At 44.9% G+C, this 22,009-nt stretch overlaps 1 protein-coding gene across 3 annotated transcripts in view; it reads left to right on the forward strand.

The window, feature by feature from the left end:
- Positions 1-22,009, forward strand: part of FAM219A (family with sequence similarity 219 member A) — a 97,442-nt gene that overhangs the window by 65,065 nt on the left and 10,368 nt on the right. For all 3 annotated transcript variants that reach the window (XM_052670115.1, XM_052670114.1, XM_052670116.1), the window contains exon 3: positions 17,029-17,131. In XM_052670115.1, the coding sequence (XP_052526075.1) occupies positions 17,029-17,131 (103 nt within the window). The remainder of the gene's footprint in view (positions 1-17,028; positions 17,132-22,009) is intronic.

Here is a 22,009-nt window from a genome sequence, read left to right on the forward strand (position 1 = left end):
GGAAAGTTTAATGGCACCAGGTGTTCTGGACCTGCAGGCTGCTGGCAGCTCCTGCACTGCAGTAGAGCTCTCGGAAAACATCACACCAGAAAGCAGCTCTTCTTGATCTGCATCCACTACTCAGCCCAGAAGTAAGAGATGGTTGTCAAAAAGGAACAATTTACTGTGATTTGTTTTAAATCTTAGTTGCAGGATTAGCAATGTGGGAGAAGAAATGCGGAGTACAAGTGAGACAACTGTACTTTGTATCAGTTGATCTGAGAAGCGGTGCTTGACCTGTTAAATGACATGGTGTTAAAAATAGATCCTGAACAAGGCTAGCATATTTAATTCTTAAAATGGTGCTGTCAAGCATGCGTTGCTTGAGTCCAGGACTGCATCCACTCTTTAAAATTAGGAGTTTCAGGTTTTTTAAAGAAAAATATCTCAAGCAAAGTCTTTGGTAAACCCTAGCACTTTCTTTATGTTGGCTAGAAGAATATGTACTTGTTCATTCCAAAAGTACTCACAAGCCCTGGTCTACTTTACAAGGTGATTCTAGCTGTAAAAAACTGGGAGCCTTAAGTCACAACACAGCTGTGCCTTTGTTAGCTGCTAGTACTGACTTCCACTCAGAACATGAAGATTCAAGTTCAATTCCTTTCTCTGCCTGAATTCTTTAACTGCCAGGCTGAAATGTGTCTTCACTAGGCCTCTAATCTGGGATGGGGCACAAAGCAATTGCAAACTGTAGAAACAAAACCTTGGTGTAGATATTTCAGTACAGGCAGATGTTATTAGTACCTCCCGGCTCACACAGCCAGCTCAGTTCTGTTAATGTGCAGAAGAGCTCTGGTATAGGATAGCCCTCAGTTTGGCTTTTTAAAGTGTTTTGTTACCCTTCATTGAAAGGTGAAAGGGGGTGATCAGGAAAACAAGGAGAGATCTTGTGTTCTTTGTTGACAACATTATTCTTTGTGTCTACAGTTAAATGTTCATGGCAACCCAGCAATAACTTCCTTAGGAAGTGGTGTCATGGCCACATTAAAGATGCTGTGGCTCTGGCTTATCTAGTTGATGAGGTGAATGGAAGCGTCTCCAAGGAGTCTCGAGGACAGACTTCTCTACCCAAACATCTGGCAGACACAGAACCAGACAAAACCCTTCTCTGCTTCAGGGCAAGGTAGAGAGAGAAACAGAAAAGGCAGGAATAGAGAGAGGAAAGACTGTGCCGGCTGTCTGAATTTGCCTGGTTGTAATCATTAGATGAGGGATGACCAGGATAACCTGGAGAGTTGTGAGAGGAGTGGAAAGACTCATAAGAAACATCCTCAGCTCTAGTGAAAAGTGATATCAACATGTCCAAGTTGTCAATAGGTTGCCTGCAGCATTTTGTGGGTACTTCATTCCCAGCATGTTTCTTTTCTCACCTTGATTTTTCGCTGTAAGAAGAGCCAAGCAGTGTAATGTTTTTCCCAGGGAGGTGGTGTCATCTCCGTCCTTGGAGGTTTTCAAAACCTGACAGTACAGCTCCAGTCCAATTGGTCATCCTGCTTTGAGGAAGATACTGGGCTAGAAACCTCCTGGCGTGCCTTCCAACTTGAAGTATCCTATGATCCAATCCCTAATTTGACCTGCAGTTATTTTTTCAAATGTCAGATACTTTCTAATCACTACCAAAAAAGCCTATCTGAAGGCCTACCTACTTATTCTCTTGGCATCTCAGCACAGACCTGGTAAAATTTGCAGAGGTTGATTTAGATAACTTAGGTGCACTGGCTCAGAGTAGTCTTCTTCCATAAACACCAGATCCACTGGTAAACAGGAGATACCCAATTGCTACTTCATTTTCACTCTTACAGATGTTTTTCTTTTTAAATTCAAAGTCTTGCTCTCTGTTCTTCCTCTTTAATCCACAAAACTTCCTCAATTGTAAAGTGACTGCATTAATTTTCTCCTTTGCTTTTATCTCTTACTGACTTCAGCACACAGAGTAGTTTGCTCTTTCACAAATGTGTCTCCTGACATGCATTTTATTCATGTTTTTCAGTGTCAAGTGATCTTCTAATACCAGCAAGCAGCTGACTTCCATCACTAACTAGTCCTAGCAGAACAAGGGTGTTCTCAAAGTCTCACAGTGAAACATTACAAAACGGAAACAAGTTCAGAATGGTTGGTGGGTGTTCGTGTGAGGTGCAGTGCAGCTGGCAAGCAAACAATTTCTTAGACCAGTTGGGACTCTTCTTGGCACTGGTGATGTCTCAGGCAGCATTTGGGAAGCCAGGTCAGTATCGACTTGGCAGGGAGATTTTTGTCTGCTCTAATTTTGTTTTTTAAGGGAACATCCTATGCATTTTTTCCACTGGCAGAGGAACATTTTTTAAGCAGAGAAAGTTAAAACATCCTGAAGAATGACGTCTGTTATTTTAGTAACTTGAAAAACACTGTTTTGATCTTCTTAGAGGAATTCAGGACAAGAGTGGAGGCAGTGGGCAGGTGTTCAAGACTGTTAGAGGTACAGAGGTTCCCCTGGGAGAAAATGAACGCTGGTTCTGGAGCAAACTGTGATGCATTGCTTATAGCCCAGAAGAAAGAAATTCTCTTTCGTGATCCTGGAGTTTTTGGAACAAAGAGATTCTTACGAAAAGCCGATTGTGGTATCTAACAAGGTTACAGGATAATGCTGAAACTTTTCTAATGCAGAAAACTTTCCCAAGAAATTAAAAAACCTTGCCAGACTTCAAAGAACAGTTCTGTTATCCAGAAGAATCACAGAACTGCGAAAAAAAAGGAGAAAAATAATCTAAAAATGAAAGTTCTCAAGGACATTTTTTATGGTCCTTTACTTCAACAGTTTATTCACTTAGGCTTCCTGAGTACTCATCACGTAGCAGCAGTCAAGAGGGGCCTTAGCAGTGGTTAACAAACAAGTTGTTGACAGTATGAGTACTTCGGGCTGCAGTCTATGGAAGATATTACAGAATCACAGAATAGTTCGAATTGGAAGGGACCTTTAAAGGTCATCTTGTCCATCTACTACAGCTCAATCAGGTGCTTAGAGCCAGATCCAGCCTGATTTTGAAAGTCTCCAGGCATGGGGCATCTACCACTGCCCTGGCTTCGCTACTCTTACTGTGAAAAAACTTTTCTTCATGTCTAGTCTAAATCTCCTTTCCTAATTAGAAACTGTTTCCTTTTGTCCTGTCACAGCAGACACTGCTAAAGGGCCTGTCCCCACCTCTCTTACAGCCCCCACTAGACACAGACAGGCCGCCCTCAGCTCTCGCTCAGCCTCCTCTTGCCCAGGCTGCACAGCCCCAGCTCTCAGCCCGTCCTCACAGGGAGCTGCTCCATCCTGACCATTCGTGCGGCCCTCCTCTGGACGCTCTCCAGCAGGCCCCCGTCTCTGCTGTGCTGAGCACTCCAGCTGTGGACGCGGCGCTCCAGGTGCGGTGTCACAGCGCAGAGCAGAGGGGCAGGATCCCCTCCCTCGCCCCGCTGGCCACAGATGGAAGAATGATAGGCAGAAGAAAAGGTTAAGTATTGATATCAGGGCTTGTACGTGGCCACTGTCCTTGCAAACCTGTAGGCCTTTCTAAATACTGATTCCTCTGCCTTTTCAGCAGTGTTGATGTCACCCCAGTCTGGTGCCCAGATACTCAGATTTCCAGAGGCGTGGAGTGCTGTACATGGGAGCTATCTGCTCAGCATTCGCTTGTGTTTTCTTCCTTAGTCCCACAATGTTTTGAGACATTGTTAGGTACCAAAGCCATCCCTGAGCCTGAGAGTTACAGATCTCATTTCAGTTGGCTGATCCTAGTTGCAAATGTTGTCTTCACTTGGTGAGTGTCAGCTGTATTCAGTAAACAGACTCTTTCAGAAAGGTGCCTTTTTAGGTCCATGGCACCTGCACTGTCACCAGTAGATGTGCGCAGGTGACCAGATTACAAAGGCAGCAGTGAATCTTAAAGTAGGATTTTCCACAAGGCCAACCAGAATGTGCTTGGAAGTAAAATTAAAAAAAAAACAAACAAACAACATACAGTCACTGAGGCCTTTCCAGTGCACAAAACGTGATAAGTTTTAACTCCCAAATTTTCCTCTCTGAGATTCCAGAATTTTTATTTTCAAATACTGAAATTTCATTATTAACATCCAAGCAATAAAACTGATATCATCCTTGCTGCAGAAAACCAGCCCTGGGCAGCATCTCCAAGGTGCCACGGGCACCATCACCAGCACAAAAGTGACAGAGGTCATTCTCTGTGTTCTTCATTATTCCGGCTCACTGGCTTTACGCATCAAATTTGTGCAAATTACAGAAGAAAAATCTTTCTGCCTTTGGTTTCTAATTTTGCCCTCCCCAGAGGAATGTGGAAGAGCAGTGGCTCTTTGTGCTTTTCCCACCTAAGGTTGCTGCTGGGGCGATGGCATCACTGCTGCTCTGACACCTTTGTCAGCATGGTCAGGAGAGAAGATGCAGCTTGCTCTCCCATGTATGCTGCTCTCCTGTGGGGGTGTGATAGGAGGATTCCTTGTTCCTGTCACTGGCCTGAGCCAACATGATTTAACATGCCTGGGGAGCATGCAGGGGATGCAAAAAAATGCCAGCTGGAGTTGTTTTTCTGGTTCTCATTTTTTGTCCCTGTGTACTTGGAGGCAGGGTGCATGTCCTCACTCGGCTGGTTTTACTGGGTTATATGATGGATGGTCAGATAATGCACTCGCTGCCCATGGAGAGACTCTCATGGAGATAGATCAGCACATCCCAATGCCCCAAAATTTTTGCTTAGGAGTCATGCCTGGAAAGAATAAGGCTTCCTCCACATCTCTGCTCTGTGATCTGAAGAGACTTTAAAGGTTTTTAATTCCCCAAAGCTTGACGTTGCCCTTCCAGTCACCTCACAAATGCAGCTGTTAGCAGCCAGCCTGCTGAAAACACAGTATTTTCTGCCACCCTTTCCTTCTGCTTACAGCTTTTCCCCATCTTTCCTGGACATTGTGTGTGCCAGAATCAGTGGGGTGGAGAGACTGTCAGGAATTCTGAATGTTACAGCTATTTCTGTTTGGGTCTTGGCAAAAGCCAAACTGTTTCCAGTGCATTGTGTGTGAGCTTTAGTCATGAAAGAGTTATTGAGCAGGGTTTGGATGTGTGTGCCCACCACAGTTGCCTCATCCTCCCTGCACTTGCCTCAGGGAGCTCAGAGCTCCAGCCCCTGCCTGTGAATCTGGGGACTTTCTGATGTTGCTGCGTGCTGAAATTGTCTCCCAGGTCAGCCAATCCCATCACCCTGACTTTCTGTCCCCTGGGTAATTTCAGAAACAGTGTGCCTTGGAGCTGCTGAATCTTCCATACGGACAAATAACGAGACAAAAAAAAGATGACAGTTGATACAACTCTGCTTGCATGCAATTGGTTGGCAATGAAAATCTGTGTTCTTGATTCAGAACAGATTATGAGCCAACAGATTAGTTCCTTTAAAAAAAAAAAAAAGGTAGCAACAAGAAAATGAAAACAGCCTTGTATCTCTGCAAAGGCTTTCTGAAATACCACAGTGGTTAAGACAGCTCGTTACCTCTTCTGCTTTTAGCTGCATTCTCTTGCTCTGTTCCTTGCACATCCTGCTGCCCCAGCAGTACCGAGTCAGCCTTTTCCTTCTGCCAAATTCCTTTCCCTCCCCTTCACCCTGTCTGTCCACCCAGCTGAAGGGCAGGCAAGTCATTTAAAAGGGATTGGAATTAACACTGACTCAGACAAAGCTGAATGTTTTTGTCAGGAACAAAAAAAAAAAAAAAAAAGGTGACCCTCCATGCTCCATTTCTTCATCATTAACTTCAGCCTGCTTTTGCTGTGTTTAGGAATCTGTGTGCGGAAGTTAAAACCTGCTGTAGATCTTAATTATTGGAAGATAATTCAAACACAAGTTGGAACTGACTGAAACACCTACTATTTTAGCTGCCTGTACTGCTTATGCACATTCTGTTTTCTGTCTTAATTTCCTCAGGCAAAGAACTGTGTCTTATACACACACTCACTAGTCCCTTAGTGCAATAAAATCCTGCTTGCTGAGCCCCTCAGGCTGTTTCTCTCTTTCCTTCTGTTCTTACAACTCTTCTGTTCCTTTCATCCCAATTCCAGTCAAACATGCAGCTATACCGCAATGAGCCGTGTGTTTTAAGTGCAGTTGGATATTTTAGCTCATAAAAATGTATTTGCCAAGTGAAGCTGAATATATATGCAGTATGGCCCAACACAAACCTCCATGCATGCAGTGGGTACAGAAATTACCATAATTCCTGTGTTGCTTTTGCTTGCCTTCTTCCTTTTGTCTTAAAAATGGCATCGAAAATCCTAAGCTGATGATCTTTTGATAAACAAATCCACACCTGTATTTTTCTCCACTCAATGAATACAGCTGATGGGGATTGAAAGTGCAGATCTACCACAGTTTCTACGTCCTCAGATCACAGAGGAAAGCGGTCAGGTAGCCAGGGCCCTGCAGGCAGCCTGGTGAGGGACCTGCTTGTCATCTCTACCTGTTGTCCCAAGGATGAGTCAGGCTTTTCTTTGAGTCCCTTTGAACTCTTCCTGCAGCCAGCACTGCTGCTCCTCAGACAAAGGCTTTGGTTTGGCAGTGCCCATACCAGCTGCAGGGCTCTATGTTTTGGGGTAAGAGCTGCCTTTCCCCCAGCCCTGCTTCTCATCCATCACTCAAAGCAGCTGCTGCAGACACCTTGAGGCCCTTCGTCTATCTGGTCTTCCAAGCTCCTTCCTTAGGAGTTTCAGGTGGGACATAAGTTCTTTCTGACCAGTCGTGTTTTCCCTCTGGTATTTGAGGCATGGCTGTTTTATCTCCAGTCCCTTGGAGAAGTGGAAGGAAATGGCAGCTTTCAAACCCTTAGTTCTCCTGGAGAGAGGAGGACGATAAGGAATAGCAAATAGGTGACAACAGCAATCTACCATCCCCTCCATCATCCTCTACTACTTTATGCTGTCAGATTGCAGCCTTCCCTGAAAAAGAGATAGAGTTGCCTTAAGGATGGGGAAAGGTTTAATCTCTTAGTAGTTTGAGACTAATCCCCAAGCAGAACCAAGCCTGGACAAGGAAGGCTGCAGCCTGCTAGGCCGTCTGCCAGTTCCCCTGTGAGGAGGGCAGCACCCAGCTGGCCCTACCCTGTGGAGCACTCAAGGCGATGTAAAGCCAGGGAAGAAGCCACGAGTTTTCTCCAAACCCTCTGCCAGGAGGAAGAGGAAGGGAGTTCCTACTCATCCCTTGGGCTGGAGAGCAATGTGAATATCAGGATGCCAGGCCAGGCTTTTTGTGAGGTCTGTGCCTGCCCTAGATACGCTGCCTGTCTCTCTCCTTGCCTAGTGGGAGACTTCTGGCTGCACCCAGTACAAAGACAAGGCTTCTCCACTGAGCTGTCCCCACAGGCCAAAGTGCCCTGGTGCTCTGCCAGCAGCCCCGACAGCCTCACAGCATTTGTGGGTATGTGTGCTGCTCGTGAGATTTACACGTAGATCCTCACCCTGCTCCAAGAGGAAACATTAAATTAGGGGCCAGCATTCCTCCGAAACAGAACTCCTGCCAACCTAATTAAGAAAGCTTAATCAGCAGATTGGCTAATCATAAACTTCTTAAATAACTAATTGAGCTCTAAGGCTCTTTGTCAAATTTCCAGACAATGGAAATCTCGCTAAGGGAGAGATCACATCAGTAATCCAACTAAGGGAGTGGATTTGCTGTGTGGGACAGCTGAGCTGCTGCTGTTCCACATACTCAGGCTGATAAACTGAATAGCAGGAAGAGGCGTGCTGGGATGTGCATCTCCTGATCTCCCACAAGGATTCACAGTAAACACACAATGCATCTAGTGAAACAATGCCTGAAAATGCATAGCAGCACTAAGCTTTCTCTTTTCCAGGGAAGAAAACAGCATGTACTATTCTGCAGGAATTGATCAAAGCACAATGGAATAAGGAGCACCCACCCATTCAGCTTGTTAACCAGCCCTTTTGCCATTGCACTTCATTTTTTGAAGTAAAAAATGCAGGATTTTGTTTGACATGCATGGGCTTGCAGCAACTTAGTGCAGCAAGTGATAAAACAGAACACATCTAATATCTGACATTTGGCTGCTAAACTGAGGCTGGAAACATGACTGGAAGTCATGTCTTGGGACCAGGAACAATCCAAAGCGCCCTTCCAAGCTGGAGTCAGCAAGCCAGGTGTCCCTCCAAGCCCATATGTTGCCTGTGGCACTAGCGCTTCTATCCTTATTTGTTTGGGTTTCTGGATGGGATCTCAACAGGTCATTCCAGCCCATGGTATCTGCCAGCCTGTGGAAGCTATCCCAATTATAATGTATTAAAAATAAATTAAATTTGTAATTTATATAGGCTGTAAAACACATGCTCCCTGCCATAGACCAATCATTTAGTGTGTATTTTAGACTCGTGGAAATTTGATGAAGTGTATGTGCAGCTAAGCTTACTTGTGTCAGGCTCAATTCAAGTGGTTTTTATACAAATACGCATTACAGAATGATCTCTGTTACTGAAGCCCAGAGTATTCAGCTAAACAAATTTGTGCTGTCTGTGTGTTACTCTGCTAAATGCACAGCACACACACTGCGTGCATCAGTGACCTTAATACTTCATCACTGGACATGAGGACCCGTAACAAATGTGATGTGGGCATTATGACCGTTTCTCTGGTTGATTATTGCAGTGACTAGTGAGCGATGCTTTAAATGAGGAGAGCTATTACTGATAAAGTTAAATGGCATTTAATAGGCTACTTTCTTTTTTTTTTAATCTAATATACCGTACAGCAGACTTGGGCCAAGCAAGTGGCTTTGTCTTAAACCTGTATTTAATTGAATAGAAACTGAGGGAAGAAACATTTGCAGAAATTCTTTCTGGATGAAACAACTTCATGTTCTCTGTCCCTTTAAAAGGCATAAAGGGAGAGAGCTCAGATTTACAGGTTATAGATTTTGTAGAATTCACTTTATAAACTGAAACTTTTTAGCTGTGCTTCTCAGGTTGCAAATGCTTCCCCAGATATTTAACTTTGTTCTTACGGCTGGTAGAAAAAGTGTTTTTTGAAAAGCATTTGAAGATACAAAAAAAAAAAAAAATATCTTTTTTTAAAGGTAAATGCGAAAGAAGAAAAAAAAGTTTTAAATAAAATGCTGTGCATGCTTTCCAGTTTTGACAGTGATGGATGAAATCTTTATATTCAGTACTTTGCAGCCATTAGGAATAAAAGTCTCAGTCTTTCCTAAGTGAAAAAGCACAAGCTGAATCACAACAAAATGCCCTTGTGAGCTGGGAACTGTGACAGTAGATGCATTTGAAATCAGCCCAGATAGATGTTCAAAGCTGAAGAGAGATCGGCTGCTGCCTGCTGCTGAGCAGTCGCAGCCTGTCTGGGTAAGATGGCTGCCCAGACAGACCAGGCAGAGCACTGGGAGCCCCGAGACCCATTCTCTGCATCCCTGCTGTCAGAGATGCTTTTTGTGGCTTTAAGAGAGAGCAGTTAAATAGTTTCTCCCATCAGTATAATATAGTTTGCTGCTTCACAAAGGTGATTCACAATTATACCATGCCATGAGGAGGTAAAATGCTCTGTGTTCAAAACAGTAAAAACTTTCCCTAAAGCTCTGAGACTTGCTTTGCTAGGTACCTAGCTGCACTGGATGTCCAGCTCTCCTCCACATGAAAGCCTAGCAGTAGATATACATGGTGAAGTCATTTTTTCCTGTATTCACATGAAGGTCACGTAAGGGAAGGTCACGTAAAGGAACTTTGGAGCTGCAACAGCGTGTCTAGGGTAAGGGAGCTGGTGTTGGAACACAAACCACTTTCAGAGACTTGTGTAAGTGGATTCTGGATTAGGACTGCAGAAGTCATTTACCTGTCCTCCTTGCTAGGGAGAAGTGTGGCACTTCAGGTTTTCCAGAGGGAAGAGCAGGTTGTACCCCCAGCCCAGCCATACAGAAACCTCTGTGACTTGTGGAGTCCACACTTCATACCAGCATACCCCAAGAGTCAATCCTGCATTGCTGTGCTGCTCTGGCTGCATCCTTGGAAAAGAGATGCAAACATTTTTTCTGCTCTGCACTGCTGTGTATCATGCCTGTCTCTGGTCAGTCCTCCAGAGTTCTTAAAGCCACACAAAGCTCATCAGTTTGGCTAGTTTGGCGAGGTCAGCAGAAATGAGATACATTGGCTGAAAATATTGTCTTGCACAATTTTCCCAAGTTGGTAGTTGGATGACTTAGTTGCATGACCCTTCCTAATGTTAAATTTTTTCAGTGCATGTGGCCACACATACCTGATCCAAATCCCTGTTCATCAGGACCAGCGTAGCCACAGTACACAGCATCCATTCACCTCCCTTCTGTCCAGCCCTCCTCAGCCTGATGGCAAAGCCCCATTGATGTGTGCCCTGAAACCTCTCCAAGAAGAGGCACAGTCCCAGCTGCCAAATTCTCTCTGTTGGAGGTGGAAGTTAAGGAGGGTTCCGGTATTAAGTAAATGCATGCCAGTGTCCTGGAGCTGAATGACATAGAGTTGAGCCTGGGGCTCAGGCTCAGAGTGGAAGCTGAAGTCAGCACTTGTTCTTTTTCCCTCCGTTTGTTCACCACTCTGTTGATCATTCAGTGGGATGTGAACAGACAGACTAATGTTATGTACTGTGCAATTTAAATTCTCGGCTTGCTTGAGAAGGTGGAATTCATCAGGGAACTGCTGAAATCCTCAGCTTCCAAAATGGTCTTGGCTGACAGTGGGGGACAGAGGGGCAAATACATCCCAAAATTTCATTTCATACATCTCGAAGATGGAAAAATACAGTTCTGTCACAAAGGATTAATTTCTCTTTGTCCTCCCGCTGCACTGAATCCCATGGACCCACACCACGCGCTCCCCGTCTCCTCCCACTCGGGCAGGTTCGAAAGCAATTGAGTTAGCAAGGTTCAGCTCTCAGCAAAGAGACAGGAGCAGTCACTGCCTGCCTGCTTCCAGCCCACACTGCTAAGGAAGCAAATCAGACTCATCCACCACCAAACAACAGCATTTGTGCTGATCAGGCTGTGTCTCATGGGAGGATGTTGGCAGTCAAACACTGTGGCAGTGAGAGATGATGGCATCCTAAACCCAACATTTGGGGGTTTGAAGCATCCAAATAACTCACTCTTCAGAATAGCACAAGCTGATGTTCACCAAATTCCTGGTCTGTCTGCTTTGCCCAATGCTACAAAAGCAGCAGTTCTCCTTTTGTAGACCAAAATACATGCTATTCTTACCTCTTCTGGTTAGGACAGGGTGACAAAACCCTTACCACGCATGGCAACATGTACTAAAGAAGCTGTTCAGCATTTTATTTAAAAACAAACAGCAGGAAAATTAGAACTAGTTTTGGTTTTGTCTGAAGTCTAAAACCAGAGGAATGACTGTAAGGATTTACTCAAGTCTAAAGTTCCACATGAGCGTGCTTCCTGTACCCACTGCCATCTTCCCTTGTCACAAAGAAGCTAGACGCATGCAGCCAGCTGAACAAATAACAGTTTTAAATTGCAGTGAGTAATACAACATTGCTTGTAATTATTCTTTGGAGCCTGGCCATCAGCAGAGCTTTCCTTGAAGCTGCCATGGAGCAGATGCTGCATGGCTCAAAGGGGTCAGGAGGCAGAGCAGGGCGATGTGAGGCTAGCAGAAAGGCACAGCTTGCTCATTGAGCAGATCTACTTTGTTTTGTTGGATGATTTTAATGTCAGTGGGGGACAAAGTGTCTTAAAGTGGAATGAAGCCATGCTCAAGAAAGTGAGATGTGTCAAGATAAAAAACAGTCCCTCTGCTGTTCAGAGCTGCGCCTGTGTCAGGATCGTGGACCTGTCCGCACCTTTGCACACCCTTGCATGTACACTTCTCCACAAGTTCTTCCAGCACAATCTCCAGGATTAGCTTAGGTGGAAGTGGTGCAGCCAAATTGTCCAGTGCATCAGCTGTGTTCTGTGAACTCTCCACTGAAACAGAAGTTTGGCTCCATTCAAGCCTAGAGCCAGGTAGACTACCCAATACCCAACACAGCAATGCTGCTCATGACCAGACAGAGCCCGCAGGTTCCTAGTTCAGCATGCTTTTTAATGTCAAAGGCAGTGCAGGCTACTTTATATCCTCCCAACCTCTTCTGCTCTTCCCTGTGCAGAAAATGCCTCTCAGGAAAACAGACTTGGATTTGGATAAAGCTGTCTCACCCTCAGCTGTACCGGCTCTGCTGGGACTGTTTGCCTGCTGGATCTTCAAGCTGTCGCATTTACTCACAGTGTGCACAGTCACCTACAACCATCCACTTAGTGGGAGGGATATGGCAAAACACGTGGGTGTGAATATTTAACTAGATGCAATGGTGAGAAAATAAAAACAGCTAAATGTAATGAAACGTAAACAACCCATTTCAAATACTTGCAAATGGTGAAAGCATTGTTGGAGCCCTGCTATTACACTGCCTTTTACTGCCAACAGTTAGTCATTTACCTGAAATAGCTGGAAAGCAGCCTTGTTTCATTCTGGTTTCCCAGTCTCCAAGTCTCTGTCGCTCACCTCTGCTGTATCTCTGCTGTATTAGCTTTTTGCTGACCATCCAACAGCAAACTCAGCAGGCATGAAATAGCTGGTGTCTGGAAATCACAGTCTTCCATTCCTTCATTTGTTCTCCTGTGTACTATTTTCTTGCTATTGGGCAGCAGTGCCTGTTAACCACTGTTCCTCATTCTTCTAGTGCCTTCAGGTTGCCCAGAATTAGGTGGTTTTGCAGTGTTGGTATCAATTTTCCCTCAAGTCTACTACTTCATGGAAGTTTTGTGCATGTGTTGGAATACAGCAGGCAGCACAGACAGACCTGGCCATGGAGAGCCTTAGCGTGTCTGGTTCCAAAAGTTGCCAAAGGTGGAGGACAAACTAAACGTATTCTCTGTGGTTGGACTGTGCCCCTCATGTCTGAAGCTGAGGCCTCAAGGCTTAGGGAGCCATACAGGAGCACAGGCGTCATTTAAGACCAGTGGGGAATACCTAAGTATCACACCAGAGAGTCTTGGATTCTGCAAACACTTTCAGTTTGTATGTAGTCCTAACCATGAGAATTGCCCAAGGACTGAGTTCCCAGGTTTCACACAGGGGTTAGCACAGCTGGGAACTGGAGCGTGGTGATGCTGTGATTTGTGCTCGTCGTCAGCCAATATGGGGCAGCCTTTAAAGAAAAATGTTGTTTGCTTCTCAAACTTAGCTTGTTGTTCCTTCTCTCACCTTCTCTTTACTGTGCTGATACATGCATTTGATTGCAGCTTCTATGAGAACTACTTTACTTGTGAATTTATACCTTTTTGTTAACATTTTGGATCCTGAAAGTAATGTTGTCAGAACTGGCTGTGTCAACTGTTTTTCTGAAAGGAATTTTGACACGTAGTGTTTGGATCCAATGCCTTCAAACAAACATATGGGAGCCAAAGCCAGATGAGCTGGAAAACTTGGAAAAGAGCTCACTATCTAGAAACTGGGTTCATCGGCTTCACCTGCTAGGCCAGGAAGAAACACCAAACAGACAATAGGCACTGAAAACCCACCATCCTGATGGATCTGGTAGTAGATGGTCAGCACTGTCCAGAATTTCTTCAGCAGATTGGCACCAAACTGCTTCTTAGGGTGATGGTTCATAATACTTGTAAGGCTCAGTAGCAGGTCTCCTTGCCTCAGAGTCTAAAGGGATTCATGCATCTCCGTCACCTTCCAGAGGCTTTTGCTATCACCCCTGGGCTGGACAGACTTCCCATTCTCCCTGCCATCTCTTGGTTCTTGGCCACTCAGGTTTCACAGCATCCAAGAGGGGACTGAAATGTCGATTCATGCTTAGAAATGTGTCTGGGTGTGAATGTGACAGTGGCACATATTGCGCTGCAGTGGCCTTTGGAAATATTCACTCCAAGCTAATAAGTAGATGAGAAAAGGGGTTAAATAGGAAATTTATTATCAATCAGACCCTCACATTGAATTAGCACTCAGTAAGAGCATAGAAGTAGCCATGGGGAGACTTATAGGAGGAAGAAGATACTTAACTAAATTCCAGATTCATCAACCAAATGAGCAGTCTGAATCGGAAAAGAGCATTAGTGCTTGTATGGAATAATCAATAGAAATCAGAGAGTGCCAGTACGTTTAAAAGGCTCAGTCAGGCTTTAACTATCTTGAGAGAATGAAATCTTCTTTGTGAGTCAGGAGCTTTTTGTGAATTACACAGCACCTTAAAGTATTGGCAACTTGTCTCAGCACTGCGGATTTGTGGTCAGCACTGCAGCTTCTGATGTAAATGGGGGGAAGTTGTTTTGTATTTAGGGTTGTAAACCTTTGCCTCGATAAAACCGTGCTTTATCCTTCTATGTCTGAATAGCAACATTCACATAGCCTGCAAAATGTCAGCCTTTTTTTCTGGAGACAATGACAACCAGTGCATTTGCAAGTTCCAGTCATGAGAAATTGCTGTGATTTAAGGTTTTGCCTTCGATCCCATATCAGTCTCTTTGTTGCTCATGCCAGAGAGAGTTATTGGTCTGGTCCTTCCCCTGCCAACTTCAGTGAGCTTTTATTCACCTCTGATGTCAGCAGGAGCAGGGCTGAGTATGGTGTGTGGCCATGTGCTCTCCTCTACCATTTCCTCATCTGTGCTCATTACCACAGTTTAGAGGCATCTCTTCTTGCTTGTCCCTCAAAAAAGGCAGCCTTGTACACCTATCTCCCTCCTCCTTCCTCATGAATAGAATGGAGTTGTGCCACTGTGCACTGCACACCCTCATGGCACCCTCATGGCACGCAGCTTTCCCACACCAAGTAGCAGGTGCTTTCCTCTCCAAGGGGAATAAAATCTGCAAGAGAAAAAAGTATATCAACCCATTCAGTATATCAACACAAAAGTATATCAACACATCCTCGACAGGCTGGAAAGCTGGGCTCGGGTGAACCTAATGAGGTTCAACACGGCAAAGTGCAAGGTTTTGCATTTGGGCCGGAAGAACCCCAGGCACCCGTACAGGCTGGGAGGAGTGGTCCTTGAGAGCAGCTCTGCAGAGAAGGACCTGGGGTCCTGATGGACGAGAGACTGAACATGAGCCAGCAGTGCGCTCTGGCAGCTCGAAAGGCAAATGGGATCCTGGGCTCCATCAGGAGAGGGGTGGTCAGCAGGGAGAGGGAGGTGATTGTCCCTCTCTACTCGGCTCTTGTGAGGCCCCATCTGGAGTACTGCGTCCAGGTGTGGAGCCCTCAGGACAAGAAAGACAGAGAGATGTTGGAAAGGGTCCAGAGGAGGACAACTAAGATGATCAGGGGGCTGGAGCAACTCCCCTATGAGGTCAGACTGAGGGAGTTGGGCTTGTTCAGCCTGGAGAAGAGAAGGCTGCGGGGTGACCTCATTGCAGCCTATCAATACCTGAAGGGAACCTACACCCAGGAGGGGAGTAAACTCTTCAGAAGGGCTGACAACAGGAGGACAAGGGGAAATGGATCCAAGTTGAAGGAGGGAAGATTTAGGTTGGATGTTAGAGGGAAGTTCTTTACAAGGAGAGTGGTTAGGCCCTGGAACGGGCTGCCCAGGGAGGTTGTGGATGCCCCGTCCTTGGACGTGTTCAAGGCCAGGTTGGACGGGGTCCTGGGCAACCTGATCTGAATGTGTATGTTTGGTGGCCCTGCTAGGCAGGGGGGTTGGAACTACATGATCCTTGAGGTCCCTTCCAACCCGGGTGATTCTGTGATTCTGTGATTTCACACACCACAGGGGAAGCAGAAGCAAGACGAATTCACTGTTCAGGTTCCCCAGCCAGCAGTCTGATAAACCCCTATTATTCAGGCATCACACAAAAGTAGTTTCCAACATTTTCTGACACTCCAGAGAACACTTCTAGCCAGGTCCTGCCTTGCTGGTCCCACAGTCTTCATTTCCATACAAGCCTTGCCTAGCACTGCAGGATGAGTCTCAGTTTTGTGGCTGATTGCTGACTCAACCCAACTTGCCAAAAGAAGCAAGAAAGGACTTTGAATCAGAAATTTGAATATTGATTTATATGACAACCCATCACACATGAGCTCCTATCCCTCCTATCCTGGTAGCAGCAACATATTTATATAGCACAAGCACTACTTTCCTGAAAAGGCTTAGCTTGTTCACCTGAACTCTAGTTAAAATCCTTTGGTTAGAAGATGTTAAGAATGGAAATAGTTTCCTATATGAGAAACTGTTTAATCCTCTCTTGCAATGAATACACAAAGAAAGCTCCATGCTCTGTAAGAGATTTAAGGTACATTTCAGCAGCAAACAGAACATGCTCTGAAAATTGAGCAAAAATATGCTGTTTAAAAATGTAGCTAAAGAAGCTTTCACTTTTTTCTCCTTAAACAAAGCTTCAAGATTCAATATGAGATAAAAGAGGACACAATGGGGACAACGCGGGCAGTTATGAGGAGAAGCAGAGAAAGCAGCAACATTTCTTCTGTAGGATGTTATTCTGTTGAGTTGCCTTCCTGGGAAGTAATAACTCTGCTGTCAAGCCTGGCTGGACTAGAATTAAAAAGAACATGGTTCTGGATTGATGGAGGCACTTTTCTGACCCAGCTGGGTCCCTCAGTAGCGGTTTGTAGAAGAGAAAATGTAGGAGAATAAATTCCTTGCCCAGCCCGCACTACTGTTTTAGAGTCCATAGCTGCAGAGAGGCAAGATTTGTGCTGGATCTCATCCTGGAGCTCCACGACCATCTTTTTGTGGCATTGCCAGCAAGCTGCTGTGTGTCTGGGCATACTACCTTTAGCCCCTGGTGAGCTTGGAACACAGCTTCTCCAGCCTTCACAGTATCACTGCCTGGGAGATGGAGTGCTCATGTCCTATGCTATTAATTCCACCATGCTTTTTGCTACTGTCAAATCTGGATTTCTGTAGCTGTATGGAGACCACCCAGGCTGTTGCCCTAATTTTGCTTCTCTCCTGTCTGTCCCACATGCAGAGAAGCAGAGGGAGCTGGCTCGGAAGGGCTCTCTGAAGAATGGCAACATGGGAAGCCCAGTTAATCAGCAGCCCAAGAAGAACAATGTGATGGCACGGACAAGGTAAGAACTGGAAAACTCATCTGTGCTCTGAGCATTAATTCCTAATGACCTTAAGATTGTTATTCCCCCGTTGCCAAACAGACTGCAGGAGCAGCAATGGCCCTTTCAAAATGCTGTGTTCTGTGTTGCATTTTGTCCCATGGGAAGATGCAGGCACAGATTATTATCACTGAGTCGAGGACCAGTGGTAATAGAGCCTGCAGACAGCAGTGAGCCTAGCCTGGTAAAAATCAGGGGTTTTATATGTCTTCAATGTTCTGGGCAACCCTGCATAATAAATAATCATACCAGCAGGAAAGTGTACATTTCTGCTTCACATAACAGCAAACTGTGTTAAAGCTTAGTTCTGACTTGGCTGCTTTTATCCCAGAAATTCTCCTTCTTTTTTGAAAATGACCCCTTCCTCATACTGATAAACTTAATGATGACTTGTGTAGCATCCATGTCTGTGTGCTTTGCTGTACAGCTCCTCCACACTTTGAACAGCATGGTCAGAGCAGGAGCCATTTTGGCTCATCTCTGTGTGACATAATCAGGCAATACTACAATCCACTGTAAACAAAGAAGTTTTTAGATGAATACATGATTTTAGTGTATTTCTGTTTTTTCCATGCTGGCTTCATTACAATAATGTATCACTTATCTGCATTCAGGGGGCAGGAACCATACTGAGTCAACAGAATTGCACATTTTGCATGCTATGAGAAAGGTGGTAATTTTTAGTGAAGGATCACACTTAAAATGACAGCAGAATCTGCACATGTTCTGGTTTAACCCAGCAAGCAGCTGAACACTACACAGCCACTTGCTCATTTGCCCCCCTCCTGGTGGGATGAGGGAGAGAATTGGAAAAAGGCTGGAATAAACACTATTGACTAAGACAGAAAAGGAAGAAAGAAATAACAGGAATGGTACTAACATACATATATGCATACTCATACAGAAGTGATACACAAACCAATTGCTCTCCGCTCACTGATTGTTGCCCAGCCTCCAGGCAGCGGTAGCTCCCTTGACCAACTGCCGTCAGTTTTGTGGTTATTTGGTTTTGCTTTTTTACATAACATAATGTGGTATGGAATATCCCTTTGTCCTAGTTCTGTCCCCTTCCAGCTCCTTGTGCCACAGCCCCCCTCACTGGCAGTTCAGTATGAGAAGCAGAGAAGCTGAAATGTCCATGGCTCTGTCCTACACCGTTCAGCAACTACTACAACGTCGGTGTGTGATTAACATTATTTTTCTCCTACATCCCACACATAGCATCATACCGTGCAGTATGAAGAAAATCAACTCTGTCTGAGCTGAACGAATACAACATGAAGGCTGCATTTTTAATGATGAATGAGAAGGTGTCATGGATTACTGCATACTAAGTAGAATATGAACGGCAGGTCAGAGCCTCTCTCTATGCAGCACATCCAACAGATCAGTTTCAAATTAGTTCCCAAAACCCACAGCAGTACTCATAAATCATGCCAAGACCTTGTCAAGTTTTATCTGTAAGCCCCTGTGACACTGGTGAAAGATACTGCACTGCTCACTGTTTTGCATTTGGTTTTTGAGACCGTGTAAAGGAGTCAGGTTCTTAGTGGCAGTAAGAATTTCAGCAAGTGCTCTCAGATGGGTTTTCCATGCCTACTGCTCCTCATTGGTTTCCAAATGCAATCTGTGAAGACTTGGATTCTTTTGGCGGTAGGCTGTGTGATGGCTTCTCAAGAGCAATTGTAGAAGATTTGCTGCTCAGGAGATTTAGAAACACTGAAATTAGTGGGAGAAGATAATAAGGAAGAGAACATGGAACTAGTGCTGATGCCTACCTGTAAAATGAGAGATTTCTCACTGGAGAGGCTGCTGCTTTAGAGCTGCCAGGAAAAGGAGGAGTGATTTGGGTGGGAAAGGGTTAAGCAGTGGCACCCATTGACAAAAGCTTTAGAACAGCCAGCTCAGCTTTATTACATCTGTGAAAATCTAAGCACTGTTTAGAGGGTATGCAAACCCCTACACGGCCAAACTAAGCCTGCTATCAATAGACTTGCATTTCTTAGTTGCTTTTCAGACAGCTTTTAGAATCTTCCTTAGGATCTGCAAAATGGAAGTGTGCAGCCTTTAGGCTAGTAGCAAATGTAGCCAGTCTCCATTGTTCCTATACAACTGAGAGGTGTCTGGCTTAGGTTCTTGATGGCCCATGGTTCCTCATCCCCCAGCTCCTTTAGCTTTCTGAGAACAAAGAGCACATTGGCACAGTTCTCCTAATACCTCAGAATGGTTTGCTCTGTCCTGTCATAGACAGGGCAGCCAGGAAGGCAGAAATGCCAGAGGCTTGATCACAAGACTACAGTACAGTGTGAGAGACTCCAGTGGGATATTCTGCAAAACATCTAGGTTATTGTTCTTTAAGTTTGAACAGTGGCTTCCTCCAGTCTCTGCAGGGCGAGGAAAAGCTAAAGCCATTTTCCCCTTTTTAACAATTCTGCTCTTCTTGTCAAATGTTTTCCTTCATTCAGATGAAGTGTGTTGCTTGTCATTGTCCCTGTCTCACTTCCTTCTCCTTCTCTGATGCTTTTGTTCTTCAGTATTACCTCTATGAATTTCTGAAATCCAGCCTCATGTACCAGGCTGCCTTTGCCATTCAGTCTTCTCCCGAGCTGAAGATTCAACATCTTCATCAATTACCTTGATGAGGGGATAACGGCCACCCTCAGCAAGTTTGCTGATGATACCAAGTTGGGAGGATTGGCTGACACGCCTGAAGGCTGTGCTGCCATTCAGCAAGACCTGGACAGGCTGGGGAGCTGGGCAGAAAAAAACCAGATGAGGTTTAACAAAAGCAAGTGTAGAGACTTGCATCCAGGGAGGAATAATTGCATGCACCAGTACAGGTTGGGGGATGATGTGCTGGAGAGGAGCTCTGCAGAGAAGGACCTGGGTGTCCTGGTGGATGACAGGTTGGCCATGAGCCAGCAGTGTGCCCTTGTGGCCAAAAAGGCCAATGGCATCGTGGGGTGCATTAAAAAGAGTGTGGCCAGCAGGTCGAGGGAGGTGATCCTCCCCCTCTACTCTGCCCTGGTGAGGCCTCATCTGGAGCACTGCGTCCAGTTCTGGGCTCCCCAGTACAAAAAAGACAGGGATCTCTTGGAAAGAGTCCAGCGGAGGGCCACGAAGATGGTGAAGGGCCTGGAGCATCTCTGCTATGAGGAAAGGCTGAGTGAACTGGGTCTGTTCAGCCTTGAGAAAAGGAGACTGAGAGGGGACCTGATCCAGGTCTATAAATATCTGAGGTGTGGGGGGCAGAATGGCGAGGCCAGACTGTTTTCAGTGGTGAGTGGAGACAGGACAAGGGAAAAGGAAACTGCAGCATAGGAAGTTCTGCACAAATGTGCGCAGGAACTTCTTTACAGTGAGGTGACGGAGCACTGGAACAGGCTGCCCAGGGAGGTGGTGGAGTCTCCTTCTCTGGAGATGTTCCAGACCTGCCTGGATGCCGACCTGTGTGACCTGCTGTAGGGAACCTGCTTTGGCAGGGGGTTGGACTCCATGATCTCTGGAGCTCCCTTCCAACCCCTACGATTCTGTGATTCTGTGAGCTGTGGGAACAACTAGCTTTAGAGGTGAAATGATTAGATCCATAGCATGCTCAGCCTTCCTAACATCAAATAAAATGTGAGCAAAGTTGTGTGATGCTGGCACTGTCATTACAAGCACTGGCAGAACTCACAACATCATCTGCACCTCTTCTACACAGATACTGTAGTCTCCTCTGAGGATAAGCTAAACTTAGATGTTGTTGTAATGTATTTCATGTTAAGGGACAAAAAGCAAAACAAAAAGCCAATCTCCACAGATGAAATTAAGTATAACCACAGACCAGGCTTGTTCCAAGGACACTGAAAAGCAAAAGTAAGGTCAATTGGGATGTGAAGAAAAAACTTAAATCAGAGACGGAGACATGACAGTTTCAATCTGCTATAAAAAAGCTGTAGTTCTTGTAGTTGTACTAAGAAAAAAAAAGACGTTTCTCAAGAAAAAAACAGTTATTTAAATCAAGTAAATAACACCACAAAGGGCTGTTCTCTTTGTTCCCCAGCGGTGCTTCGTTCGTTCACAATAGAGTAACAACGGTCAGTGACTGTGTATGGAGCAGAAGCTTGAAAACTGAAGAGCAAGTATGGAAGTGAGTGCTTCTGGAATCAGTGTAGGCAAGCTGCTGCTGCTAGCTCACAGCTTCTGTTTTCGTTTCAGACATCTTTGCTTCTTTAATTCTTTCCTACTTTGCAGGGAGTAGAAGGACTCTCTAAAGGCTATGGGAAGGGTTATTGAATTTTGCAAGTGGGTCCCATTTTTTGCAGCAGATTGGAAATTATACATCAGTTTTAAAATTAATTTAGTTAGACTTTAGTTTCAGTGAATACGGTAAGAAAATGCAATCAGTCATGAGCATATACATCTGCTTTGTGATAACATTTGAAATATTTTACTATCCCCCATTCTTTCCTATCTTCAATGCCTTTAGATTGTTAAAATCATAATGGCTTCCTGAGCACTTCTGAACAGAAGAACACTGCAGCTGCAATAGAGTAGTTGAAGCATGAATGAGACATATTATTGTTTCTAGACTTTCTCAAAGTCTTAGTCCCTTGTTAAAGGCTAGTCATTCGTTTGGGAGAGAATCTGATTTAACCCACTGAGCAAAGAGATTTTCATCACACTCTTGAGTTCACACCCGCTAAACATAGTATCTTGCTCCATTTGCTCAGTCTGGTTGATCTTATTTTAAATATGATCTCAAGTCCTTGTGCAGTTTTGTGGATGAAAGAACTCTGTTGTGAACTGGATACCATTGAATAATGTATTTTCCTTATCTTAGATGCTCTGAAGTCT

This window comes from Tympanuchus pallidicinctus, unplaced genomic scaffold (genome assembly GCF_026119805.1).
Source record: "Tympanuchus pallidicinctus isolate F22 unplaced genomic scaffold, pur_lepc_1.0 scaffold9, whole genome shotgun sequence".
In the NCBI taxonomy this organism is placed as follows: Eukaryota; Metazoa; Chordata; class Aves; order Galliformes; family Phasianidae; genus Tympanuchus; species Tympanuchus pallidicinctus.